Genomic DNA, 26,671 nt, shown 5'->3' on the forward strand with positions numbered 1-26,671 from the left:
GCGAGGAACGAAGGAGTCGGCCAGGAACGTACAGAGACACAAGGGAAGAGATGTAGTGAGGGGCAGAGGAATGGGGGGCTTTGAAGATTAAGAGAAGGAGTTTGTAAGATATTCTGTGTTTAATAGGAAGCCACGATAAGGACTTTAGCAGGGGAAGGGCCTGAACTCTCCTGGATGAGAGGAGGAGAATTCTGTCAGCAGTGTTTAATATAGACTGTAGGGGGGAAAGATGGGAGTTAGGGAGGCCGGTTAGTAGCAGGTTACAGTAGTCTAGGTGGGATAGGATGAGAGCATGCATGAGCAGCCTGGCTGTTGCAGTAGAAAGAAAGGGATGAATTTTGGCAATATTGCGTAAGAAAAATTAACAGGTTTTGACAGTGGGGTTAATGTGGTTATAAAATCACTAGGAAATCCACCATGCTACACCAGACAATTGTGAGTGCTTGATAACTGCTCTCCGGCTGCCCATTCTCTCTGATCTCTACCGGGTAGCAACCAGCTCGTTAGCTCCGGTTCCTCCATGACTGGCCCTGTTTGCCCATCACTGCCCGACTGCTGCTGCCCCTGACCCTGCTTCTCTCCATCCTCACACTCTTTGGGGTGGGAGAAGGGTGTGGAAGAATCCTTTATCAGAAGCCCCTGTTGGCCCGGTAATGCTTCTGTTGTCTTCAGAGGTTGCTGGGCAGGCAGAGACCTAAAAATTCAAAGCATAAAAATAAATGATTAAATAAGCAGAGAAGAAGCAAACACTACGGTTATGCAGTTGGTCTTTTCTACCTCATTCCAGCTTTCAGATGGGCAGCTTTGTGACCTCACAATTGTATTATTGATACTTTTTATTACTTAGCTTTCTATTTAGCCCCTCTCCTATTCATATTCCAGTCTCTCATTCAAATCACTGCCTGGTTGCTAAGGTAAATACCCTAGCAACCAGATAGCTGCTGAAATTCCAAATGGGAGAGCAACTGAACAAAAAGCGAAATAAATGAAAAATCGCAAAAAACTAAAAAACGAAGACCATTTAAAAAGTCTCACTGATAGTTTATACCACATGTGTCAAGCACAAGGCCTGAGGGCGAATATGTTTTTTTTTATGTGGCCCCTGGTGACTGTGCCTGTGCTTAAAGTTACTTAAAAGGTGAACAAATCCTTAAAATTAAAAACTGGAAGCACTAAATAGACTCAATAAATATATGTGCGGGGATGGGGGGGGGGGCTTACATTCATGTATAGTGACCTTTTCTTGGGTCCTGCTTTACCGACACGACAATCTGGCAGAACTCTGGAAATTCTGGATCATTTCTTTACTGCTGATTGTAAACTACAACTACCAGCATTCCTCAGCGGCTCCGCCCTCACTCCCTCCCCACTGATACACACAAGCTTGCACTGCTGGACTGCAACTACCATCATGCCTTTACTTTAATTATAAGTAAAAGGATGATGGGAGCTGAAATTAAGCAACATATGGGGGGACCCAAGTTACAGAAGGTTCTGTATGGGTGACGACACACAGAGCTACTAGTAGCAGCTACTTGTCATGGCTACAAAAATAGACAGTGCTGATTGCTTACATCATTGTCTCGTTTTAGCAGGGACAATTCTCAGTATTGTCAATGGCAGGGGATTTGCTGGAGTTTAGTAGCTGTGAAAAAGTAGCTGCTATTAAGTAGCTCAGTGTGTCTTCACCCTAACATAACAAATAACAGCAGCAGTGAAGCAACGAAGAGGACATAGCTTTATCTTTGGGTACAATGGGAGCTTGCAGTCTAGTAATTGAGAGCGCTTCCAGCTGCCCCTCATACACAGAGACAGGTCCCCCAATCCCCAATAGCCTTGTACTGTAGCCATGGGCAGAACATGGGGCCCCTTAGTAAAGAGACAGTGACAAGTGAATTAAATGAATAAATTACTAACCCAGAGGATTCTCTGCCTCAGTGAGACATGCACTTTATGTCTGACTGATCAGCATCTAAATGCCTTGATTCATCCCGTGCCTCAGGAGGGTTCTGCCCTTCTATACACCTGTAAGATACAAACAGATTTTAGATTTCCTTCCCTGGCAATTGCTTCTAAGAAAGAACAATACATGAGCTGAACCCCACAAGGGCAGCCGAAGCCTCCCACTCTAACCCCCATATGTAATCAAAGGCAATAGGTTTTGCCCAGGAGCAGTAACCCATAGCAGCCAATAAGATGCTGGCTTTTAAACAGGTGACCAGTGAATGCTGCCTGCTGATTGGTTGCTATGGGATACTTGCTCCTGGGCAAAATTAGTGCCTTTTATTACATAACCCCATAAACTGTTAATGGGAGAGTGTTGGGGTGAGATTCAGCATACACATCCTTACTGCGGCAGGACAATCCTGATTAGCCGACCAGATAAGGGTGGAGTTTGCTGGAAAGTGGTTTAAGGCACAGCAGTGTCTATGGTTATAGCCAGGGAACATCAAGCCTTGGCTACAAATTTTCCCTCACCCCTCTCTCTTCTTGCCTTTCTCTCTGTTTTTCTGTTTGAATGAAAAAATATTCAAAATATATGCAAAAAACTGTAAATGGCAATATAGGCTGCAGTTCTCCATACACCTGTAAGAAACCCTCTTTTCGCTTCTGGTGCAGGTGGTTTATACCATCTTTCCTACTGGCAAAACCACAGTGGGAGATGTGTTGGGCGTGCCCTTAGCCTCAGAACTTTCACACACACACACACACACACACACACTCTTGTATTCTTGTATAAAAGAAAATACACCCGCAAACCAAATAAATAAAGGCAAAGTCTCACCTACAATTAAACATTCCTTCCCTCCGTTTTCTCTTTATAAAGTACACAACCATTCTAAGAATCATTAAGCTTTGGATAACAATGGCTGCAATATACGCGCCGTAGCTCCCTCGGGGAACAGCATCTGAGGAGTAAATGGAAATAGTGTAGTACAGCTACAGCAGCCAGTCACTGGGGGGTTAGAGGTAGGGGATATGATTACTCTGTACAAGTACATAAGGAGGTTATAGAGAGATATGGGATGTTTTTTTCCCATAAAAACATTCCTCACGGTGAGGGCAATGGGTTTATGACCTCAATAAGTTTCTGACTGCACAGCGAGTTTGGGAGCTGCTAGCGAGTGTTGCATTTAATCTAAAGTGTTGCATGTAGATTAAGTGTATAGTAGGCGTTAAAAACAAAAAAGGCACTTGGGGTTTACTGTGCATGCTGGGAGTGCTGGCTGAAAGGAGGAAGTAAGTGCAATTAACTAACTGCTGTGTGACTTGTAAGTGCTACCTGGCTGATTGAGCATACTAATTAAGGGGGTGGAGTAAATCTGGTAAATCAACAGACTTTTGGCTGTTTGGTTTGAACCTCAATAAGTTTCTGACTGCACAGCCAGGTTGGGAGCTGCTAGCAAGTGTTGTATTTAATCTAAAGTGTTGCATGTAGATTAAGTGTATAGTAGGCGTTAAAAACAAAAAAGGCGTTTGAAACTTAAAAGGCACTATACAAGGGATTGCACTCGGGAGACTGTAAGTACCCAGTTGCAATATGAGTTGCAGTATGATTGCTGGTGTTACTCAGTGTGCATCTTGTCGCATGTATGTGGTCCTGGAGCAGCAGTTCCTCAGCATTTACTTGTGAGAGATGCAGGTGGGTTTTCCTCTTGGAATCTGAGGTGCAGAATCTAAGGGGGGAACTGGCAGCACTGAGGGCAGCTGCAAACATGGGGGAGAACAGGAGGCTCACTGAGCAACCACTGGCAGGGGCCGGGGTAGTGGGGGGTGGAGAAGGGATAGAGGAGGTTAATAAGGGAGACAAATTTGTGACAGTAAAGAGGGGAAGTAGGGGACACAAGGGTAGGGGGGCTGGTTCACAGCTTGTACAAACCAACAGATTTGCCGCGTTAGTTAAAGATGCTGGGGAAGGCAGCTCTGAGCTGGCGTGTATGGAGCAGGCTGACTCTCAGAGCACCCTGGGAGCCGGCACCTTTAATACAGGTGGGGGTAATAGTGCTAGGAAGGGAAGGCAGGTTATAGTTGTAGGGGATTCAATTATTAGAAAGGTGGATAGGGTAATTTGTCGCAAAGACCCTACATGCCGAACTGTGTGTTGCTTGCCTGGTGCTAGGGTTCGGCATGTGGTGGAACGAGTGGACAAATTGTTGGGAGGGGCTGGGGAAGACGCGGCGGTCTTGGTACACATAGGTACCAATGACAAAGTTAGAGGAGGGGGGGAAGTCCTCAAGAACGATTTTAAAAAGCTAGGTGCGAAGTTGAGGGCGCGGACTTCCAAGGTAATTTTCTCAGAGATATTACCTGTGCCACGAGCAATGTTAAGAAGGCAGCGGGAGCTCAGGGAGATTAATGCGTGGCTGAGAGATTGGTGCAGGGAGGAGGGCTTTGGGTTTCTCCAGAACTGGGCTGATTTCTCAATCGGCTACAGGCTCTTTGCCAGGGATGGGCTGCACCTCAATGATGATGGGGCAGCTGCTTTGGGGGGAAAGATGGCTAGCGGGTTGGAGGAGATTTTAAACTAGGAGTGGGGGGGGAGGGTGCAGCGGGAAACAGGATAGATGGGGTAGTGGGCATAGTAAGGGAAAATGGGGGAGGAGACTTGCTTCGGGATACTGATAATGGCAGGGAGGCCCATAAGTTGTTTACACGTCATTCTCACGCCAGAACCAGTATTAAATGTATGTTTACCAATGCAAGGAGTCTGACTGGTAAAATGGGAGAGCTGGAGGTACTGGCGTTGGAGCGGAAATATGATGTGATTGGTGTTGCTGAAACTTGGTTGAATGAGTCTCATGACTGGGCAGTTAATATTGGGGGGTAAACATTGTTTCGGAGGGACAGGGGCAATAGGAAAGGAGGAGGAGTGTGTCTGTTCATTAAGCAGGAATTAAAAGCAAATATTAAGGAGGAAGTGATGGGGGGAACAGAGGGAGCTGAATCCTTATGGGTTGAGCTTCTCACAGATAGTAAAGAATCTACCAAACTAATTGTAGGGGTATGCTATAGACCCCCTAATGTAAGCGAAGAGGAGGAGGCCCAGCTCCTGTTGCAAATAGAAAAGGCTGCTAGTTTGGGGCAAGTGATAATAATGGGGGATTTTAATTACCCTGATATTGACTGGGGCAATAGTACTGCCAGGACAGTAAATGGGAACAAGTTTATAAACTTGCTGCATGACAACTTTATGTCACAGGTTGTTGAGGAGCCAACCAGGAACCTGCTATACTAGATCTAGTGATCTCTAATGGCCCAGAACGTATAGCAAATGTGCAAGTGGTTGAACCCCTGGGTAATAGTGACCATAATGTTATTTCATTTGATGTTTGGTGCAGGAAACAAATTTACACGGGGGCAACAAAGACAATGAATTTTAGGAAGGCAAATTTTACCCCCTAAGGGCAGCGCTTCAGGGCATAGATTGGGGCATTATGTTTTCTGATAAAAACACAGAGCAGAAATGGTTGTCATTTAAAATGATATTAAATCATTACTGTTCTCAATTTATTCCATTAATAAGAAAAAGTAGAAGTGTTAAGAATCACCCTATGTGGCTTAACTCTGAGGTAAAGAAGTTAATAGGGAGAAAAAGGAAAGCTTTTAAGAAATATAAGTCAGAGGGGACAGTAGCTGCGTTTAATGAATATAAACACTATAACAAGTGTGTAAAACAGCAATCCGGAAGGCAAAGATAGAAAATGAGGAGCGCATCGCGGCCGAGGCCAAGACTAACCCCAAAAAGTTTTTTAAGTATATTAATAGTAAAAAGATGCAGGTTGAGGGTGTGGCCCCATTGAGTTATAGTAACAATATGGTTACAGCGGATACAGAAAAGGCAGATGTGCTTAACCAGTTCTTTTCTTCTGTGTATACAGTAGAGGAGCCAGTGGGCCAAGTCCCACCCAATAGCTTCACTGTTGCCTCAGCTCCAACTTCACAGTGGTTGGCACAGGATATGGTGCTTAAAGGGTTACACACGATAAATGTAAACAAGGCACCGGGGCCAGATGGAATACACCCTCGGGTACTGAGAGAGCTAGGGGCAGAATTGCAGTGGCCCTTGTTTCTGATATTCTCAGACTCTCTTTCATCAGGTATGGTACCTAGTGATTGGAAGAAGGCGAATGTCATTCCCATATTTAAAAAGGGAGTAAGATCTCAGCCTGGCAATTATAGGCCTGTAAGTTTGACATCCGTGGTGGGCAAGTTATTTGAAGGCTTGTTAAGGGATCACATTCAAAATTATGTAGTGGAGAATGGCATTATGAGCAGTAATCAGCATGGCTTTATGAAGGACAGGTCATGTCAGACCAATTTAATTGCTTTTTATGATGAGGTAAGTAAGGAGCTGGACAGTGGGGATGCAGTAGATATAATCTATTTGGATTTTGCCAAAGCATTTGATACCGTTCCCCACAAACGACTGCTTTCTAAGCTAAGGTCTATTGGTCTTAGTGAAGTCGTTTGCACATGGATAGAAAACTGGCTACAGGATCGGGTACAGAGGGTGGTTGTTAATGGCACATTCTCTACTTGGAGTAAGGTTCTCAGTGGGGTCCCTCAGGGTTCTGTACTGGGTCCACTTTTGTTTAATTTGTTCATAAATGACTTAGGGGAGGGTATTATGAGTAATGTATCAGTGTTTGCAGATGACACAAAACTCTGCAGACCAGTCAATTCTATCCAGGATGTGACATCCCTGCAGCAGGATCTTGACCAACTGGCAATCTGGGCAGCTAAGTGGCAGATGAGATTTAATGTGGATAAATGTAAGGTCATGCACCTGGGATGTAAAAATATGCAAGCCCCGTATACCCTTAATGGGACTGCACTAGGCAAATCCATAATGGAGAAGGATCTTGGAGTCCTTGTAGATAATAAACTTGGCTGTAGCAAGCAATGCCAGGCAGCAGCTGCAAGGGCAAACAAGGTTTTGAGCTGTATTAAATGGGGTATAGATTCACGGGAGGGGGGGGTTATTCTTCCCCTTTACAGAGCGCTGGTAAGGCCCCATCTAGAATATGCTGTTCAGTTTTGGTCTCCAGTGCTCAAACGGGACATTATTGAGTTAGAGAGGGTCCAGAGAAGGGCAACTAAGCTGGTAAAGGGTATGGGAAGTCTCAGTTATGAAGAAAGACTGGCCAAGTTGGGTCTGTTTACACTGGAGAAGAGACGCTTAAGAGGTGACATGATAACTATGTATAAATATATAAGGGGATCATATAATAACCTCTCTAATGTTTTATTTACCAGTAGGTCCTTCCAACGGACACGAGGGCACCCACTTCGTTTAGAAGAAGGGAGGTTCCATTTAAATATTCGGAAAGGGTTTGTTACAGTGAGAGCTGTGAGGTTGTGGAATTCCCTCCCTGAATCAGTCGTACTGGCTGATACATTATATAGCTTTAAGAAGGGGCTGGATGGATTCTTAGCAAGTGAGGGAATACAGGGTTATGGGAGATAGCTCTTAGTACAAGTGAGGGAATACAGGGGTATGGGAGATAGCTCTCAGTACAAGTGAGGGAATACAGGGGTAGGGGGGATAGCTCTCAGTACAAGTGAGGGAATACAGGGGTAGGGGAGATAGCTCTCAGTACAAGTGAGGGAATACAGGGGTAGGGGGGATAGCTCTCAGTACAAGTGAGGGAATACAGGGGTAGGGGGGATAGCTCTCAGTACAAGTGAGGGAATACAGGGGTAGGGGGGATAGCTCTCAGTACAAGTGAGGGAATACAGGGGTAGGGGGGATAGCTCTCAGTACAAGTGAGGGAATACAGGGGTAGGGGAGATAGCTCTCAGTACAAGTGAGGGAATACAGGGGTATGGGAGATAGCTCTCAGTACAAGTGAGGGAATACAGGGGTATGGGAGATAGCTCTCAGTACAAGTGAGGGAATACAGGGGTATGGGAGATAGCTCTCAGTACAAGTGAGGGAATACAGGGGTAGGGGGGATAGCTCTCAGTACAAGTGAGGGAATACAGGGGTAGGGGGGATAGCTCTCAGTACAAGTGAGGGAATACAGGGGTAGGGGAGATAGCTCTCAGTACAAGTGAGGGAATACAGGGGTAGGGGGGATAGCTCTCAGTACAAGTGAGGGAATACAGGGGTAGGGGAGATAGCTCTCAGTACAAGTGAGGGAATACAGGGGTAGGGGAGATAGCTCTCAGTACAAGTGAGGGAATACAGAGGTAGGGGAGATAGCTCTCAGTACAAGTGAGGGAATACAGGGGTAGGGGGGATAGCTCTCAGTACAAGTGAGGGAATACAGGGTTATGGGAGATAGCTCTTAGTACTAGTTGATCCAGGGACTGGTCCGATTGCCATCTTGGAGTCAGGAAGGAATTTTTTCCCCTCTGTGGCAAATTAGAGAGGCTTCAGATGGGGTTTTTTTGCCTTCCTCTGGATCAACTAGTAGTTAGGCAGGTTATATATAGGCATTATGGTTGAACTTGATGGACATTTGTCTTTTTTCAACCCAACTTACTATGTTACTATGTATGTGAGTGGATAGATAGGTAAGTGAGTCTGTATGTGAGTGGATAGGTCAGTGTGGGTCTGTATGTGAGTGGATAGGTCAGTGTGAGTCTGTATGTGAGTGGATAGGTCAGTATGGGTCTGTATGTGGGTGGATAGGTCAGTGTGGGTCTGTATGTGAGTGGATAGATAGGTCAGTATGGGTCTGTATGTGAGTGGATAGATAGGTCAGTGTGGGTCTGTATGTGAGTGGATAGATAGGTCAGTATGGGTCTGTATGTGAGTGGATAGATAGGTCAGTGTGGGTCTGTATGTGAGTGGATAGATAGGTCAGTATGGGTCTGTATGTGAGTGGATAGATAGGTCAGTGTGGGTCTGTATGTGAGTGGATAGATAGGTCAGTGTGGGTCTGTATGTGAGTGGATAGATAGGTCAGTATGGGTCTGTATGTGAGTGGATAGATAGGTCAGTGTGGGTCTGTATGTGAGTGGATAGGTCAGTATGGGTCTGTATGTGAGTGGATAGATAGGTCAGTATGGGTCTGTATGTGAGTGTATAGATAGGTCAGTATGGGTCTGTATGTGAGTGGATAGGTCAGTATGGGTCTGTATGTGAGTGGATAGATAGGTCAGTGTGGGTCTGTATGTGAGTGGATAGATAGGTCAGTGTGGGTCTGTATGTGAGTGGATAAATAGGTCAGTGTGGGTCTGTGTGTGCGATTCACTTGCTCCATACAACTTGCAACAAGCAGTAATGCAATGGTTAAGCCTGCACGGAGGAACTGCATGTATGGGAGCTGGGAAACCCTGGAATTACGGTCAGTCTGGACATGGGTGTAATACAAGAGTTCCCCCTATTGCAGGGATCCCCAACCTTTTTTAACCCATGAGCCACACTCAAATGTAAAACAAAGTTGGGGAGCAACACAAGCATGAAAAATGTTCCTGAGGTGCCACGTAAGGGCTGTGATTGGCTATTTGGTTGCTCCTATTTGGAGTGTCAGCCCAAATGAGGTTTGGCAGTACAACTGGTTTTTATGCAACCAAAACTTGCCTGCAATAAAGGAATTTAAACATAAGCACCGACTGCGCCACTGGGAGCAACATCCAGGCTACAAAGGCCAAGTTAAGTCTATAGAGTCTCTGAAATTAAACTCCCTGTAGGCAGGTACATGGCAGCAAGTTTACACATCTGCTGCTGTAAGGACCCCTACAGTGCCACGGGTCAGCGCCACGGGTCAGCGCAAAGAGAATATGCTTAGATTGGTCTCTAATCTCACCCCTTTAAAAGGCTGCAAAGATTCTCCCAGCAGTTGGCAGCAGGAATCTAAATGAACTTCTGCAGCCTTTCTTAAAGGGGTGAGGCACCAATACAGTCAGGGTGTTTGTCTGATCTTCACCTGACAACCTCCAAATATTCAGGGACCCCTTGAAACAGAACAAGTACAACTTGGATATCCAATTTACACATGACCCACTCGCTTCTCTGAGGGCAACATCACATGATGCTTTGTGCCCTGAAGCAACCAATCCAGTGGCGGCTCTGCACTTACCTGAGTATTTATATAAATAGACTGACTTTGAGTTTCTCCCAATGCTGTTTGTGGCCTCACAGACGTACAGGCCATTATTATCTGTATTCCCTCTGGGAAAATACAGAGTGTTCCCTGTAACCTGGGCCTCATCATCAGTAATGGATCTATTCCCCCTGTTGGGAGAATGAAGAAATACAGTGAAAGAATTCCTAAGCAATTAATTAAGAGAGACAATAACTTCTACACAACTGAGAACATTGAAATATCCTTATATATGTATTCAGTAAAACGGCTGTTCAACCCTATAGGACCCCCCATGCCCACAGTACATGGGAATTAATTTATGGTATCTCTCTGTGCAGGCTATGAGCAAACTTAGGGGGCTGTTCCTGCTGAATTGTGCTTAGTACAGGGGAATCCCTATGCTGCCATAGTTTTATGGTATCTCTCTGTACAGGCTATGAGCAAACTTAGGGGGCTGTTCCTGCTGAATTGTGCTTAGTACAGGGGAATCCCTATGCTGCCATAGTTTTATGGTATCTCTCTGTACAGGCTATGAGCAAACTTAGGGGGCTGTTCCTGCTGAATTGTGCTTAGTACAGGGGAATCCCTATGCTGCCATAGTTTTATGGTATCTCTCTGTACAGGCTATAAGCAAACTTAGGGGGCTGTTCCTGCTGAATTGTGCTTAGTACAGGGGAATCCCTATGTGCCATAGTTTTATGGTATCTCTCTGTACAGGCTATAAGCAAACTTAGGGGGCTGTTCCTGCTGAATTGTGCTTAGTACAGGGGAATCCCTATGTGCCATAGTTTTATGGTATCTCTCTGTACAGGCCATGAGCAAACTTAGGGGGCTGTTCCTGCTGAATTGTGCTTAGTACAGGGGAATCCCTATGTGCCATAGTTTTATGGTATCTCTCTGTACAGGCTATGAGCAAACTTAGGGGGCTGTTCCTGCTGAATTATGCTTAGTACAGGGAAATCCCTATGCTGGATCTCTTACCTCCTCCATGTATAAGTGACCGGAGGGTTGCCATCTGCCCAACATTCAATATACAGAGTGTCTCTCTGTATTACTTTGATATGTACGGCCTGGGGTGCATCTAAATGTGAACATAATGAAGAAGCTTTTGTTTAGATTTTTAAGAATGATTCCCTTTTCTCTGTAATAATAAAACAGTACCTGTACTTGATCCCAACTAAGATATAATTACCGCTTATTGGGGCAGAACAGCCCTATTGGGTTTATTTAATGGTTAAATGATTCCCTTTTCTCTGTAATAATAAAACAGTACCTGTACTTGATCCCAACTAAGATATAATTACCCCTTATTGGGGCAGAACAGCCCTATTGGGTTTATTTCATGGTTAAATGATTCCCTTTTCTCTGTAATAATAAAACAGTACCTGTACTTGATCCCAACTAAGATATAATTACCCCTTATTGGGGGCAGAACAGCCCTATTGGGTTTATTTAATGGTTAAATGATTCCCTTTTCTCTGTAATAATAAAACAGTACCTGTACTTGATCCCAACTAAGATATAATTACCCCTTATTGGGGCAGAACAGCCCTATTGGGTTTATTTCATGGTTAAATGATTCCCTTTTCTCTGTAATAATAAAACAGTACCTGTACTTGATCCCAACTAAGATATAATTACCCCTTATTGGGGGCAGAAAAATACCTGTAAACAGAGTGGCCAGATATTGCTCCAAGTAAAATAGTCCATGAATTACGGATATATTTGTACTTACACTGAATATTTGTAATGTTCATATGTATCAGTTTCTCATACATTTGCTCAGGCAGAGAAACCAGACAAGTTGCCTGATGCCCATTAAGCCCAGGAGAAGGCACCATCCATAGCTGGCTCCGTACCGACACCGTCCCATTAGAATGCTGTACTGGGGTTTCAGTGGATGAGTGGGGGAGGCCGTATGTATCCCAGCTGATATTGGCTGCGGGTTTGGAGGCAAAGGCTACACATTCGGCAATAATATCCGGATTTGGCCCCGACAGCACTGGATTTAGCTGCACTTCCACCGACGGCTCCACTGAAAATGAATAAAAGAGACAGTCCTGAATGTGTTATCTTACATGGTTTCTTCTCTCTGAGACATCTACTGAAGCTGGATCAAATGGAGATAAATGTCCTACTATGTGCAGATGGAGGCAGAGAACTGCTTTCTGTTGCACACACTTTAAGGGCCAAGGCCCATGGAGAGATTAGTCGCCTGTGGTTAAATCTCAGTTCCCACGGGTGACTAATCTCCCCAGGCAATAAAGTGAACCACTGGTGGGAAGACTTACATGTCTCTTCAATTTCTGAAGTCATGCAAATTTTCCTCCTGAAGGAAACTTGGCCCAATTGAAATACGAGACGACGTGTAAGCCTTTACAGCTGCGATTCACTATATTGCCGGTGGGAAGGCATTTCAGAGAGATTAGTTGCCTGAGGTAGGCCATGGCCCTAAGGCCTTGCACACACTCACATTATATATATGCAGTAAAAGTTCTTCCGCCTACTCACAGGGACACATCCTTAGTATTTCATCTAAATTGCATCCAATTAGATATTAGCACTGAATGACTGGATGAGACACAAGTGAGGTGTAGGATTTCTATGTCCCCTGTGGTTTATAGAGTATCAGAAAGGAAGAACGGATTATAAAATCCAACCAATACCAGCCCCTTTCCAACACAGCCCTTTTGATTTTGGTTTCAAGTAGTGGCACCCAAGGCAATATTGCTTGGCCCATTAACCAGCCGGATTGCCCCCAAACCTCCTACCCCTTGCCATCCCCCCCACTGTTCTCAGATCACTTTCCCTGTTCCTCTGTTGTTGTCACGCTGTGGTCGGGAAAATGCCACAAGTCCCATCGGCCTAAGCTGACCCGCCCTTTTCTTTTTACTTTACGGCATGCCCAAGGCTCACAAACTAGTTTTTCTATAGAAAGCAGGTAATAAAGAATGGCTGTGCGTGTAAAGGACGTGTGTTTGTGCAGAAATACTACCCACATAGTCACTACTCTGCTGAGAGTCATAATAAACGGAATTGCTTTGGGCCCAGTGTTATTAGTAAGAATTGAGATCAGAAGGGCTCACATTACCCCATTAGGTTCTTCTATAACTCTTTATTTTCATCCAATTAGAGCAGCACACTAAAGAGACATTTCTTACCCCAGATGAATAAATGGATCCTCCCTTCCTTTGTGCCTCCGGGAAATGTGGTGAAGATACAGAGGTAGGTGCCCTGGTCGGCCAGGGTTACATTGGGAATCAGTATGGAGCCTCCCAGATCCCCATTGCCCAGAAATCTCACTCTCTGCCCAAACGGAGTCAGGTGCATGGGTTCCTCCCCTTTGCTGTTGGTCAGGAAATTCTCATTGTTGGGAGACAACTTCCTCTGCCAAGTGACTTGGGAGATAATGTCGGGGGTTTTCACTTCGCAGTATAACTTGGCGTCCGACCCCAACTTGGCATTTACCTCTCTATCGACGATCACCGAGACTGGAAAATGAACATGTTAAGTTTTTTAAATCACTAAAATTATGCCCCTGCATTCAGTCTCATGTGGTTTCTAAATCACAAGCAACTTATTTCAGCTTCTTCCTGGTCTAGTGTGAAGCTCCACCCCCTTTTCTGAGCCCTCCGTTTTTATTTGACTGTGAAGAAGGTCAAAGAGGTGCCAAAGGGCTCTGGCACACAGGGAGATTAGTCGCCCGCGACAAATCTCCCTTGTCATGGTCGACTAATCTCCCCGAACTACCATCCCACCGGCGAACATGTAAGTCGTTGGTGGGTTGGCACAAGCTGCTACAGAAACCCAGACTGTCAGTTACAACTTCTAATGATGCACAAATATGGCCGCCCCCTCCTAGATGGACAATAGGGATCAGTTACATAATGTTAAAGTGCTGAGCGGAGCAGGCTGACAGAGGAGACACAGGCAAAGGTAAATAAAGGAGTTAATGCCGCATCCAAAATCCTTTAGTCCTGCGACACAATCACAGGCAGCGCAGGGTTCTGGGTCGGGTAATAAAATAGATGGATATTAGTAAATGAAGGCCAAGCCTCAATGCAGATAAATACAAACGCTGGAATACTGTAACTTGCCCACTGAGGGAAATCAGGCTCAGATACGTCGCATATTCTTAACTAGAAAGGGAATTTTGAGAACAAATCTGATCTGTTGTTGGCTCCCCCCACTTATTCTAACCTTGGGCCACAGTTATACAGTATAATAGTATTATATAAGTTATACAGTAAAACCCACTGTGCAAAGTTTGGGGACCATGGTTTAATATGTCTGAATGTCCATTGAAAGTCAAGAGTGACATTTTTTCTAACCTGGAACTGCAGTTATCCAATGACTCTGCAAAGTTTAGGGACCCTAGGATTAATAGTTACAGAACGGCAGCAGTTTCAATTTAAACCAATAAAATTCAATGGATGAAATCTGATTAGCTGTTAGTGGCCCAACCCACTTTCCTGTTTTTGAACCGGGGACTCTGGCCTAAAAATTGTGAGACTGACAGTATTTTACACTTCCCCATTGAAAGTAAATGTGATTGGCTGTTGGTGGCTCCGCCCACTTTTTCTAACTTTGAACAGCAAATACCCAGTGACTAACTCTGGAAAGTTTAACAACCCTGGAATTAATACTTATGTAGCCCTCTTTTGCTACTGCATGGGATCTAGCATGCATTCACTTGTGTGTGGCGCTACAGGAGCCCTGTGCCCCCGCTATCTGGAAGAGCAGGTACACTGATTAATGGCGTGCCCCCACACAGGGTCCACAACACACACACACACACGGGAAAGGTCGATGGATTTATTGGCGGACGCTGTACCTTTAAATCTGCAGAGCTAGATACAGCCTGCCAGCCAGGGGCAACTTCACTCACATAACACAGCTGGTACTTTCTGAACTGCTGAGGGGAATCCCCCACTTATGTGGCAAGTGCTTCAGTTTCAATCATTTTTATTGGGATTTTTTAAACATTATAGCCAAATAAAGGCATTAAAATATTTTCAAACATTAATATTTACATTATACAGAAAAATAATCTGCAGTACAAATAATAACAGCTGTTGAAAACTTATACATTCAGTATTGGTCAACATATGATAAAATATGATATAATATAATTTAATATTGTTGGTTAAGAAACTTGTTATGTACACGTATATTTATACGCGTATACTAATCACGCGTTGAAAGCGCGTAAGTTCAAACGTGTATAAACTGACACTACTGAGATCCTAGGGGTTGTGGCAAGTGCTTCAGAGTCTTGGGAAGAACTCCCTTTGGCTTTCCGTGCCCTGAGGAGAGCACGCTTTGTTCTTCAGAGGCCAGACTAGGACCCCCTTTCCTTCCGCACCCTAAAAGAGCGCGATTTCTGCCACTGGGGGGGGGGGGGGGGGGTCCCAATAACTTTCTTATACAGAGCACTGTGTGAGCTCCCAGCACCTTGCTGGTCTCTCTGCTTCCTTGTTCCCAGAATTACCTCCTTCTCACTTCCTTCCTGTCAGCTCACACAGGGGGTGGGGGCTCCTCCTCCTTGCACAGTAACAACACAGAGGAGAGACAAGTGTACACCCCTACACTTAAATAATGGCATCAGTTTTGATATAAACCAATGAAATTTAATGGGTGGAAATGGATTGGCTGTTGGTGGCTCTGCCCACTTGTTCTAACCCTGAGTATGTAATCAGCCAGTGACTGACTGTGCAACGTGTGGGGACCCTGACATTAAACATGTGAGAATGGCAACAATTAAAGTTTCCCCACTGAAATAAAATGAAGGCGGCCCCGCCCACTTTTTCTAAGCTTGAGTACATAGTCGCCCAGTGACTGTGCAAAGTTTGGGAACCCTAACACCAATAAAATTCAATAGGTAAAATCTGATTGGCTGTAGGTGGCTCCACCCACTTTTGCTGACCTTGAACCGCTGTTACCTGGTGCCTAACCCTGCAAAGTCTGGGGACCCCAGTGTTATTACTGAGAGACTGGCACCAAGTCAATAGGTAAAATCGGATTGGCTGTTCACAGCTCCGCCCACCTTTGGGCATCCAACAATCAGGATATTTTCATTCAGGCTGAGCCCATGACTATGTGATTCTACAGAAGAGCAGTGAAGTGAAGTTTTAACCCAACACAATTATGTCTAATTATACATGATTGTAATTGTACATAAAGATATATTATGTGTAATGGTAATGAGAGCGCTCAATAAAGCTGTGAGTGATATCTGCCCTGTCCTATAAGCCAAATCCTCTAACAGTCTATTCTGATTTGTGTGGGGGGCTACCCTGGCGCTATGGGTTAGTGGCTGTAACAAGAGAAGGCTACCCTGGCGCTGTGGGTTAGTGGCCGTAACAAGAGGAGGCTACCCTGGCGCTGTGGGTTAGTGCCCGTAACAAGAGAAGGCTACCCTGGCGCTATGGGTTAGTGCCCGTAACAAGAGAAGGCTACCCTGGCGCTATGGGTTAGTGCCCGTAACAAGAGAAGGCTACCCTGGCACTATGGGTTAGTGGCCGTAACAAGAGAAGGCTACCCTGGAGCTATGGGTTAGTGGCCGTAACAAGAGAAGGCTACCCTGGCGCTGTGGGTTAGTGGCCGTAACAAGAGGAGGCTACCCTGGCGCTGTGGGTTAGTGGCCGTAACAAGAGAAGGCTACCCTGGCGCTGTGGGTTAGTGCCCGTAACAAGAGAAGGCTACCCTGGCGCTATGGGTTAGTGCCCGTAACAAGAGAAGGCTACCCTGGCGCTATGGGTTAGTGCCCGTAACAAGAGAAGGCTACCCTGGCACTATGGGTTAGTGGCCGTAACAAGAGAAGACTACCCTGGAGCTATGGGTTAGTGGCCGTAACAAGAGAAGGCTACCCTGGCGCTATGGGTTAGTGCCCGTAACAAGAGAAGGCTACCCTGGCACTATGGGTTAGTGGCCGTAACAAGAGAAGGCTACCCTGGAGCTATGGGTTAGTGGCCGTAACAAGAGAAGGCTACCCTGGCGCTATGGGTTAGTGGCCGTAACAAGAGAAGGCTACCCTGACGCTATGGGTTAGTGCCCGTAACAAGAGAAGGCTACCCTGGCGCTATGGGTTAGTGGCCGTAACAAGAGAAGGCTACCCTGGCGCTATGGGTTAGTGGCCGTAACAAGAGAAGGCTACCCTGGCGCTGTGGGTTAGTGGCCGTAACAAGAGAAGGCTACCCTGGCGCTATGGGTTAGTGGCCGTAACAAGAGAAGGCTACCCTGGCGCTATGGGTTAGTGGCCGTAACAAGAGAAGGCTACCCTGGCGCTATGGGTTAGTGGCCGTAACAAGAGAAGGCTACCCTGGCGCTATGGGTTAGTGGCCGTAACAAGAGGTGGCTACCCTGGCGCTGTGGGTTAGTGGCCGTAACAAGAGGTGGCTACCCTGGCGCTGTGGGTTAGTGGCCGTAACAAGAGGTGGCTACCCTGGCGCTGTGGGTTAGTGGCCGTAACAAGAGAAGGCTACCCTGGCGCTGTGGGTTAGTGGCCGTAACAAGAGAAGGCTACCCTGGCGCTATGGGTTAGTGCCCGTAACAAGAGAAGGCTACCCTGGCGCTGTGGGTTAGTGCCCGTAACAAGAGAAGGCTACCCTGGCACTATGGGTTAGTGGCCGTAACAAGAGAAGGCTACCCTGGCGCTATGGGTTAGTGGCCGTAACAAGAGAAGGCTACCCTGGAGCTATGGGTTAGTGCCCGTAACAAGAGAAGGCTACCCTGGCGCTGTGGGTTAGTGGCCGTAACAAGAGAAGGCTACCCTGGCGCTATGGGTTAGTGGCCGTAACAAGAGAAGGCTACCCTGGCGCTGTGGGTTAGTGGCCGTAACAAGAGAAGGCTACCCTGGCGCTATGGGTTAGTGGCCGTAACAAGAGAAGGCTACCCTGGCGCTGTGGGTTAGTGGCCGTAACAAGAGGAGGCTACCCTGGGGCTATGGGTTAGTGGCCGTAACAAGAGAAGGCTACCCTGGCGCTATGGGTTAGTGGCCGTAACAAGAGAAGGCTACCCTGGAGCTGTGGGTTAGTGGCCGTAACAAGAGAAGGCTACCCTGGCGCTATGGGTTAGTGGCCGTAACAAGAGAAGGCTACCCTGGCGCTATGGGTTAGTGGCCGTAACAAGAGAAGGCTACCCTGGCGCTGTGGGTTAGTGGCCGTAACAAGAGAAGGCTACCCTGGCGCTATGGGTTAGTGGCCGTAACAAGAGGAGGCTACCCTGGCGCTGTGGGTTAGTGGCCGTAACAAGAGAAGGCTACCCTGGCGCTATGGGTTAGTGGCCGTAACAAGAGAAGGCTACCCTGGCGTTGTGGGTTAGTGGCCGTAACAAAAATTGGGTTGACATTCCCAATTCCATCAGCCCCTCCCGCACTCAGCGGCCCCCCGGCTGTCAGTAACATCATATCAGGCGGATACATGAAAGGAAAGTTGGGTAAATAGAGAACCTATTGGCGGAGACTCTGGAGGCTGCGGCGAAGGTCCTTTTGCTTTCCACCCCAATTACTTACAAACCCAGGCCCCTCCCCTCTCACCTTGCGGGCTCCCCGGTACAAACAGCAGGAGGATGAGGCTCACACTCCGGCCCCACAGAAATAGCGGTACCGACATAGTCCGGCAGCATGTCCGTATAGCCGGCAGGGAGCCAAATGCACAGGGAAACTTCAGGGAACTAATTCCCTCATCACTTGCAGGGGGGCGTGGTTATAGAGCTCACCTTTCGGCTCATGTCCCTACCTCCAGGGGGCGTGGCTACAGAGCCATTTATATTGATTCCCAGGCTCTTGGCGCGTCAGTCCTATTTGAGGATTTGCTGCAGCGGCCGCTTTATCTGTCAGTTCAGCTGTAGGAACAGCATTTCCCCCAGAGGTTGCTGGGTTTGCTATTAACATCACTATTAACATTAACATTTGCCATTAACATTAGTATTCCCTATGCAGGACTATCCCTGCTCTCCCCCTTTATTTCTCGGTGTGGTAGAGGGACCCCCCCCCCATTGCCAAATACCTTGAATGCCGTTGCTGACCTACAGAAAGGTCTAAAATGGACTACGAAAAGGCAACGTAGAGCTGACAGGGAAGAGAAGTGAAATCGAGTGAAATAATTACAGAGAAGCAAATTCCTATTCTTTCTATTCATATTCCCAGGCCCTGCTGTTAATGTAAAAAACAGGTGTTTCACTTGCTATTGTAACACATGTTTGGCTTAGATTAGGCCAATCCTGGCTAGTAGCGCGTGTAGCGTGCGTGTTACATGGGACCCTTAATACTTAGGCATGGGCCTCCGCTATATGGGAGAGATGATGGATAGGAGCTGAGGGTGTAGTTGAACTAACATAAAGAAAAATCTTCAGCACACCACTTACATACATGTTCTCAAAGGGTGCTTGACTTCCATGGCCGCTACCAAGCCTTTTTTCCATATATCTTTGCAAAGGGGAAGAAGCACACTTTCGTGGGGTGACCCCTTCTTCAGGTGCAATACACACAAGTGAACAATTTACTCACTAAATATCTTAGCAGACCATGTGACACTACCATGTGACCCATTAACCCCATCACGGCTGCAATGCCAAACAGTCCCAAGCAGCCATTCAATTATGTGAATCAACAATCCCCTTCATAGGAGCCCTTTACACTTCATAATCTGTAAAACATATAACCATAAATACAAAGTATCACATTTAAAAACCAATTATACAAAGTATCCTACAATAAACAGTTACAAAGTCTATAAAAAACATTTCAAGCTGAAGCTTTCGTTTAAACCTTGAGGGGAAAGAGAATCCAGCTTTTTAATCCACACTGCCTCTCTTTTTAATAATTGTTTAGTCAAATTTCCACCTCTACGTAAATAGACTTGTTTTAATACTGCCCATCTGACTTGTGCCACTGAATGCTTAGCTGCATAAAAATGTTTGGCCACAGATAATTCAGATACATATTTCTTTCCACTTTCTTGTTCAGATTTTTCTTTTTCTCTCTCTGGTGTATAGTTCCTTATATTACTTTTATGTTCATTTAAACGGGTTCTTATTGCTCTAGCTGTCTGCCCCACATAAGGGCCCCCACATGGGCATTTTATCATATAAATTACCCCAGAGCTGTTACAAGTAAAATGTCCTTGAATTGGAATTGGTGTGCCTTTAGTGGGATGAGCGATTGTATCCCCTCTGATAATACCTGGACAGTGCGCACAATCGCCACACGTGAATGTACCCAATTTGAGGGGTGCTAGTAACCCACTTTTCTTTTCTTTTTGCAAAACCTTTTTGGACAAAACCTGTCCTATTGATTTCCCCCTCCTATATGAAAATAGTGGGGTCTCTTTAAACAATTTGCCTACTTCACAATCGTCTTGTAACATGCTCCAATGCTTTAGAATTATTTTATTTATATTATGGGTGTGGCTACCAAAAGTTGACACAAAGGCCACTCTCTCTAGTGGGTACATTCATGTGTGGCTGTCCTTTTACATTTTCAATGCTGCCAGTACCCACCCAATGGTGCCAACCAATGGGACACACAGAGGGGCCGGCTCAATGGACAGTAGTTTTTCCTCATATTTTCATGGAATGTTATGAAATCTGCCTCTTGCCTGGAATTTAACATGTTGGTGCCATCTAGTGGCCATAAATAAAACTGCTGGGAATGCTTCTCTTTTTTTTCCACTTTAATATTACTACTTATAATTAATGACAACAAAAGAGATTCTGTACCCAAGCCTGAGGGTGGGACAAATTAACTTCCCAAACTGTGAGCCTCTCATTCTGAAAGATATGTTTAAGTATCGGTTATTGCTTGCTTTATATGTTACTCTGTATGTCCAATGTATGAAACCCACTTATTGTACAGCGCTGCGGAATATGTTGGCGCTTAATAAATAATGTTAATAATAATAATAATAACACTAGAGGGTCCCATCCTCACTCAGTATTTGCTCACTGCATCCAAACAGCTTTCAATAGGAGACAAATCATGTGGTGCCAGCCGTTCCCAAGCAACTTTGATTTCTGTTTCCTTACACAGCTCCATCTAGTGGCTAAAACACAAACTGCATGTCTGAAGCTTACAGAATAATGGGAATGGTTTTTGCTTAAAAGGGATGTAAACCTAATCATAACACTGTCCCACTGTGATTCAAAAAGAAAATTCACCAATGAGAATTCTACTGATAAATAACTTCATTATAAGTGCAAGAGAAGTGACCAATGAGAATGCTGACTCCCAGCACTGTGTCAGGCCCCTTGCTGGTACCTTACATATAGAGATAATGATGGCATTTTCCCGTCATTATATGGCACAGGAATCAGACATGGGGATAAAGGGACAGACTTGTTCAGTGCTGGGAAACTGTGCTTATTGCTCCCAACTCCAATTGCAGGAACAGAGAACAGGGAGCCGGATTTACTCACATCAGCTGGGATTCTCATTGGGGGATTTCTTGCATTTTAATTCACTGGGGATTTGGGGGAAAGTTTTGAAAAATATTTATTGTGATATATTTCTTTAAGAATACAACCTGAGGAAGGTTCTGGGTACCAGGCAGCACCCCATCTCCTAAACAGCGTTACACATAATTCAGAAAGGTACTTTCTGCCAGATGGGAAAAAACTAGACATTTTGAATGGAGGTTTGGTTCCATCTAGTGGCCAAAAATATAACTGCACCTTACACAGAATTACCGGACACCTACCCCCATATGGAAAAAAGGCACTGCTCCCTGCTGATTGCTTGCTATGGGTATTTGTACTGCTAATTGGTGGCAGAATATCAGACAGGTTGGGCTTTGGATAATGGTTACACTGATTAAGGGAATAGCCCCCATACATGTAAGATATGGGCAGATCAAGCAGTAGAAACGTTGGGTTTGGGTGCTAAGCCCCAAACCTACCGCCTAAGGGAGTTGATTAAACCAATTCAGAATTTTTTTTTTACGCCTGTCATTTTTGTTGTTTTGCGAAGGTTTCGCTCTTTTCTGGGACAGATTCGCTCATTACTAGACTCGCCCTCTCATATTCTCTCAGTCCCCCCCCCCATTCCACAGTAAATATGGCCTATTTATTTAAGAGTTGTTCACCTTTGAGTTAACTTTTAGTATGATGTAGAGAGTAATATTCTGAGACAATTTGCAGTTGGTCTTTGTTTTTTATTATCCATAGTTTTGTAATTATTTTACTATTTGTTCCACAGCTCCCCAGTTTGAAATTTCTGCAGTTATCTGGTTGCTAGGGTCCGCTTTACCTTAGTAACCAGGGAGTGGTTTGAGAGAGTGACAAATAGAAGGCAAATAATGAAAAAACTATAAGAAATAAATAATGAAGACCAATTGAAAAGTTGCTTAGAATTGTTCATCTATAACATACTAAAATTTAAATTAAAGGTGAACCCACCCCTTTTATGTATTTTTGTGCTTGAATTTGAGTAAAAAGGAGACATTTGCCGCCTCCACAATGTTATTTCCAGTTATATAGAAGTCACCGTCTCTACTGAACATTCCTTATTAACTTCCCCCTTTATCACATGACCCAGGCCACACCCCCTGAGGTGCCATATTATCCAGCTGTACCATGTGGTGCCACCAAGGGACGTGCAGCCTAAATGTTGATGATTTTTGCCATAAAGCAAGATGGCAGCCGGGGCAGGAAGGACTTGGATTTCCCTGGGACTGGAAAGGAACATTCCCTGGAAGCTGTAACAATGCGACTGTGTATAACTAGTAGCCATAAAGTGCCACTCACCGGCCCGGGACTCCCACTCACCCACTAGGAAAGTACCTGCAGCTCCACCCAGAGGGGATTCACAGCATTCCCGCGCCATTAACCCTTTCTGTGCAATGTGTCACAGGGGATTTCAGACCACTGATTCTTCTCATGAATCCCATGGGGGAAGGTTCATAGACGGATATTACTGTGACTATAAAGTGTACAGAGTTATAGTACATTTCATTGTTCAACTACAACTCTCTGTGTAGTATCTTCAGGCACAAACAATTATTTTCTTATTCCAATGGCGCTATCCCTTTAAAGAACAAACCTGTGCTTTGTGCCAGGCTCCGCCCTCCCTGACACTGGTTGGTACAGAGACAGAGTGATGTCACAGACGCTGATGTAAGACTGAAGCTGCTCCATGTTGGTCACTTCCTGGTTCTTGCGAGGCAGATAATCAGAGGGCAGAGATACAGCACAACAGGTTTCTGCTTATCTGTTATCACAACACAGGGGCAATGGGGGCAATTTTGAAATTTGAAGCTCATTATTTATAATAAACTTATCTGAATTCAAGGGAAGCAGTAAATGTGAAAGGGAAACTTAATTACTGCTTAATAATAATAATAATCTAAGAAAATATTAAATTCTAAATGTAAACTTCTCTATATATAGGTATACCCCCTTTAACTGCCAGCTTGCTTACCCATAAAGGGTAAGTTGACCCAAAGAAACAAAAAACTTTTTTTTTATTTGTTGTTGCTTTCCACTATTAATTAATTAATTAATTAATAAATTTTCACAAATGAATTCTTTTTAAATTGATGTCATTAATCCAAGAAGCATTTCCAATGCCCCTCTCAGCCCTATATCAATGCTGGGAAGGCACTGACCCCATACCTCCCAACATTTTGAAACCAGAAAGCGCAATTTTTTTGCCCACGCCCATTTTTGTGACCACACCTCCTAAATACCACTCCCATTTGACTAAATTTGGCAGGTTATTTAAAGTTTGAACACATTTCTGGGGGTTTTGTTTTATGTGTTATTACAGTTTTGCTGAAAAAGGTGAAGTTTCCCTTTAAACTGCGAGTCTCAGTTCCCCCAAGAGCTTATTAGTTACAATTGTATCTCAGTGCAGGGGGGGCTTTTTACCTTTCTGGGCTCTGCCAAAAGCCCACTTGTTTAATTAAATGTGAGAAACACTGTATCTAAGTGCAGGTGATGCTCGTTAAGGTTTCTGGGCTCTGCCAAAAGCTACTTTTAATTACATTTTTTAGCTTCAGTGCAGGAGATCAAAGGGAAATGAGGGACTTTTCAGTAAGAATCCGGGACTGCAGATTGGGCTGTTGGGAGGTATGTAACCCCGCCTTTCCATTCTACTTTATCATTTCAAAATGAGCCCCAGGGGCCAAGGGACCCAACCAACATGGCCGGGGGGCTCCTGCCCTGTTCCCTGTACTTGCTGGAGTCTATAGGGGGGATTATTTGGGGGGAGGGATCTTTATTATGGTTCTTTCCAACACCAGTTAGCTGTGAATGTTATTGCCATGGGCCATGGGAAAGGCAAAAAGGAAAAAAATGTTTTGGGGGGCTATTCACCTTAGTCACCTCCCTTCGTAAATTGGGGGGCTATTCACCTTAGTCACCTCCCTTCGTAAATTGGGGGGCTATTCACCTTAGTCACCTCCCTTCATAAATGGAATAACCCCTGAAACATTGTTTCCTTCTTGGTAGGGCACAATAATACCCAACAGTACAGCCGGGGCGGCCAAGCCAACTGGGCACCCTAGCCAACCCGGCCGGCCACCTCCCCCAGTGACTATTGGTCTGTGCCGGAACCCCTTTCTCTTCTATTCAGACCTTCTCCTATTCATATACCAGTCTCTCATCCAAACCACTCCCTGGTTGCTAAGGTAACTTGAACCCTAGCAACCAATTAGCTGCTGAAACACAAAACTGGAGAGTTCCTTAACTGAAAATGAAATAACTAAAAAACTACAAATAATTAAAAATGAAGACCAATTGCAATTTGTCTCAGAATATTACTCTACATCATAAGCATAGACGAGTAGTTTGATAGCTGAATAATAAGTCTGTATCTACGCTGTGTGTTAATGCTCTGTGAATATGAGTCTCTAATGATTGGTGTAAGTTCCCCTTCCCGCCGGTGACTGTCTCTTATTAGACTGCCGACACTTCCCTCCCAGGTGAATCTGAAGGTTCCGAGCAGATCTGCAGTCAGAAAGCACCTTCAGTGCATTTACAGGACACGGTCCCATTGGGGCAGATTTATTCCCATTCACCCTGGGAAATCTTAATGGTTCCCAGCAGAGACGCTTTTATCACACTTATTAACCCCTTCCTGGCTGTCAGCAACATCGTCTATTTTAATATCTTATAGAATAAGCTTTTCCGAGCAACTTTCTAGCTGAATTGGTTCTGCGATACCTCTCCGTGCTGCCCGATATTCACATTTATGGGGCGACAGGCAGTTATTTGGCTTGAAAACACACATTCGTTCTCTAAAGTGTCAGGACCAGTGGGCAGATAATGATACAACCACCAAGGGGCCACTGCAGGATCTCGGGGGCCACTGCTTATAGAATTTCGGAGCGGAGATCTAGGATTGGGTTGGCTGAGAAACAGGCAAGATTTAATTCAGCAGAACAAACAGGGTTGGACTGGGGGGTGCATGGCCCACCAGGGCTGCCACCCCAGGGGCCCCTCAAGGGTGGCCTCCACACCCCCCTGGGGCCCCTGCTACCTGCCCAACCCCCTCCCCTGAGTGTGTGTACTTTATTTTTACGATTGTGCATCGGGAGAGGGATATCTGTGGGCTGGGGGAGTGCCGGTGGGGATTGGGTCTGGGCCAGCAGGGCCCACCCAGCACTCCAGTGGCAAGCAGCACCCCAGGGGTAAACAGCACCCAGTGGCAAGCAGCACCCCAGGGGTAAACAGCACCCAGTGGCAAGCAGCACCCCAGTGGCAAACAGCACCCCAGTGGCAGACAGCACCCAGTGGCAAGCAGCACCCCAATGGCAAACAGCACCCAGTGGAAAACAGCACCCAGTGTCAAGCAGCACCCAGTGGCAAACAGCACCCAGTGGCAAGCAGCACCCAGTGGCAAGCAGCACCCAGTGGCAAGCAGCACCCAGTGGCAAACAGCACCCAGTGGCAAGCAGCACCCAGTGGCAAGCAGCACCCAGTGGCAAACAGCACCCTTGTGGTTTCCAGGACATCTCGGTCTTTATTGAACCAAAATCTATATAATTGATATCAAAATGTCCAAAAGTTGAGGCGAACATAAACGAACACAGAATAATAAAATCTTATTCAAACTTTAATTGTAATTATTCTCCCCCCTGGAGTGTATCCCGATACAGAACCTTAAGCAAATCATATTTCACAATGAGGAAATAGTGAGTAAGGAATTATATACAAAGTTTATAGATGATACAACACTATTGGCTCAGTGATCAGTAACAATGATGGTTCTTCACAAAGGGGGCGGGGCTGATGGCATTGGGGGTGGGGCTAGTGCTGGGGTGGGCATGATGAGGTCAGGGGTGGGCACAATAATGTCAGGCAGGGTTATGGGGCCAGGTTGGGGTTAATGCTTCCCTTAGAAACACTTGGCTGGATTTCTAACGATTGAAATATACTCCATTATGTACAGAGGGAACGTCTGTCCAGCCAGAAATGTGACGTTCCTGGGGGTGAATCCGGCAGATCTGCACCCCCCATTATCAATATACTGTATATAGTGCATTAAAGGGACCCTGCCATGATATTTATGGGGCACTTTTTATCGCTAAATTACCCTGTTACACAGCAAATAATTCCCTCTGCCATTTAACCTTTTATTCTTGAACCAACAAATGTATTTGTAGCTGTAATATTGGTGTGTAGGCGCCATCTCAGTG

At 45.4% G+C, this 26,671-nt stretch overlaps 1 protein-coding gene across 1 annotated transcript; it reads right to left on the reverse strand.

The window, feature by feature from the left end:
- Positions 1-313: 313 nt before the first annotated feature.
- Positions 314-18,730, reverse strand: LOC100486498 (nectin-1-like; the record flags this gene model as incomplete). Its single annotated transcript, XM_031897466.1, has 8 exons — positions 314-694; positions 1,918-2,025; positions 2,786-2,909; positions 10,032-10,186; positions 11,019-11,118; positions 11,773-12,072; positions 13,199-13,528; positions 18,574-18,730. Coding segments are annotated over 7 exons (1,257 nt in total), but the record flags the coding sequence as incomplete, so codon positions are not given.
- Positions 18,731-26,671: the final 7,941 nt, after the last annotated feature.

Source organism: Xenopus tropicalis, chromosome 2 (assembly GCF_000004195.4).
Source record: "Xenopus tropicalis strain Nigerian chromosome 2, UCB_Xtro_10.0, whole genome shotgun sequence".
In the NCBI taxonomy this organism is placed as follows: Eukaryota; Metazoa; Chordata; class Amphibia; order Anura; family Pipidae; genus Xenopus; species Xenopus tropicalis.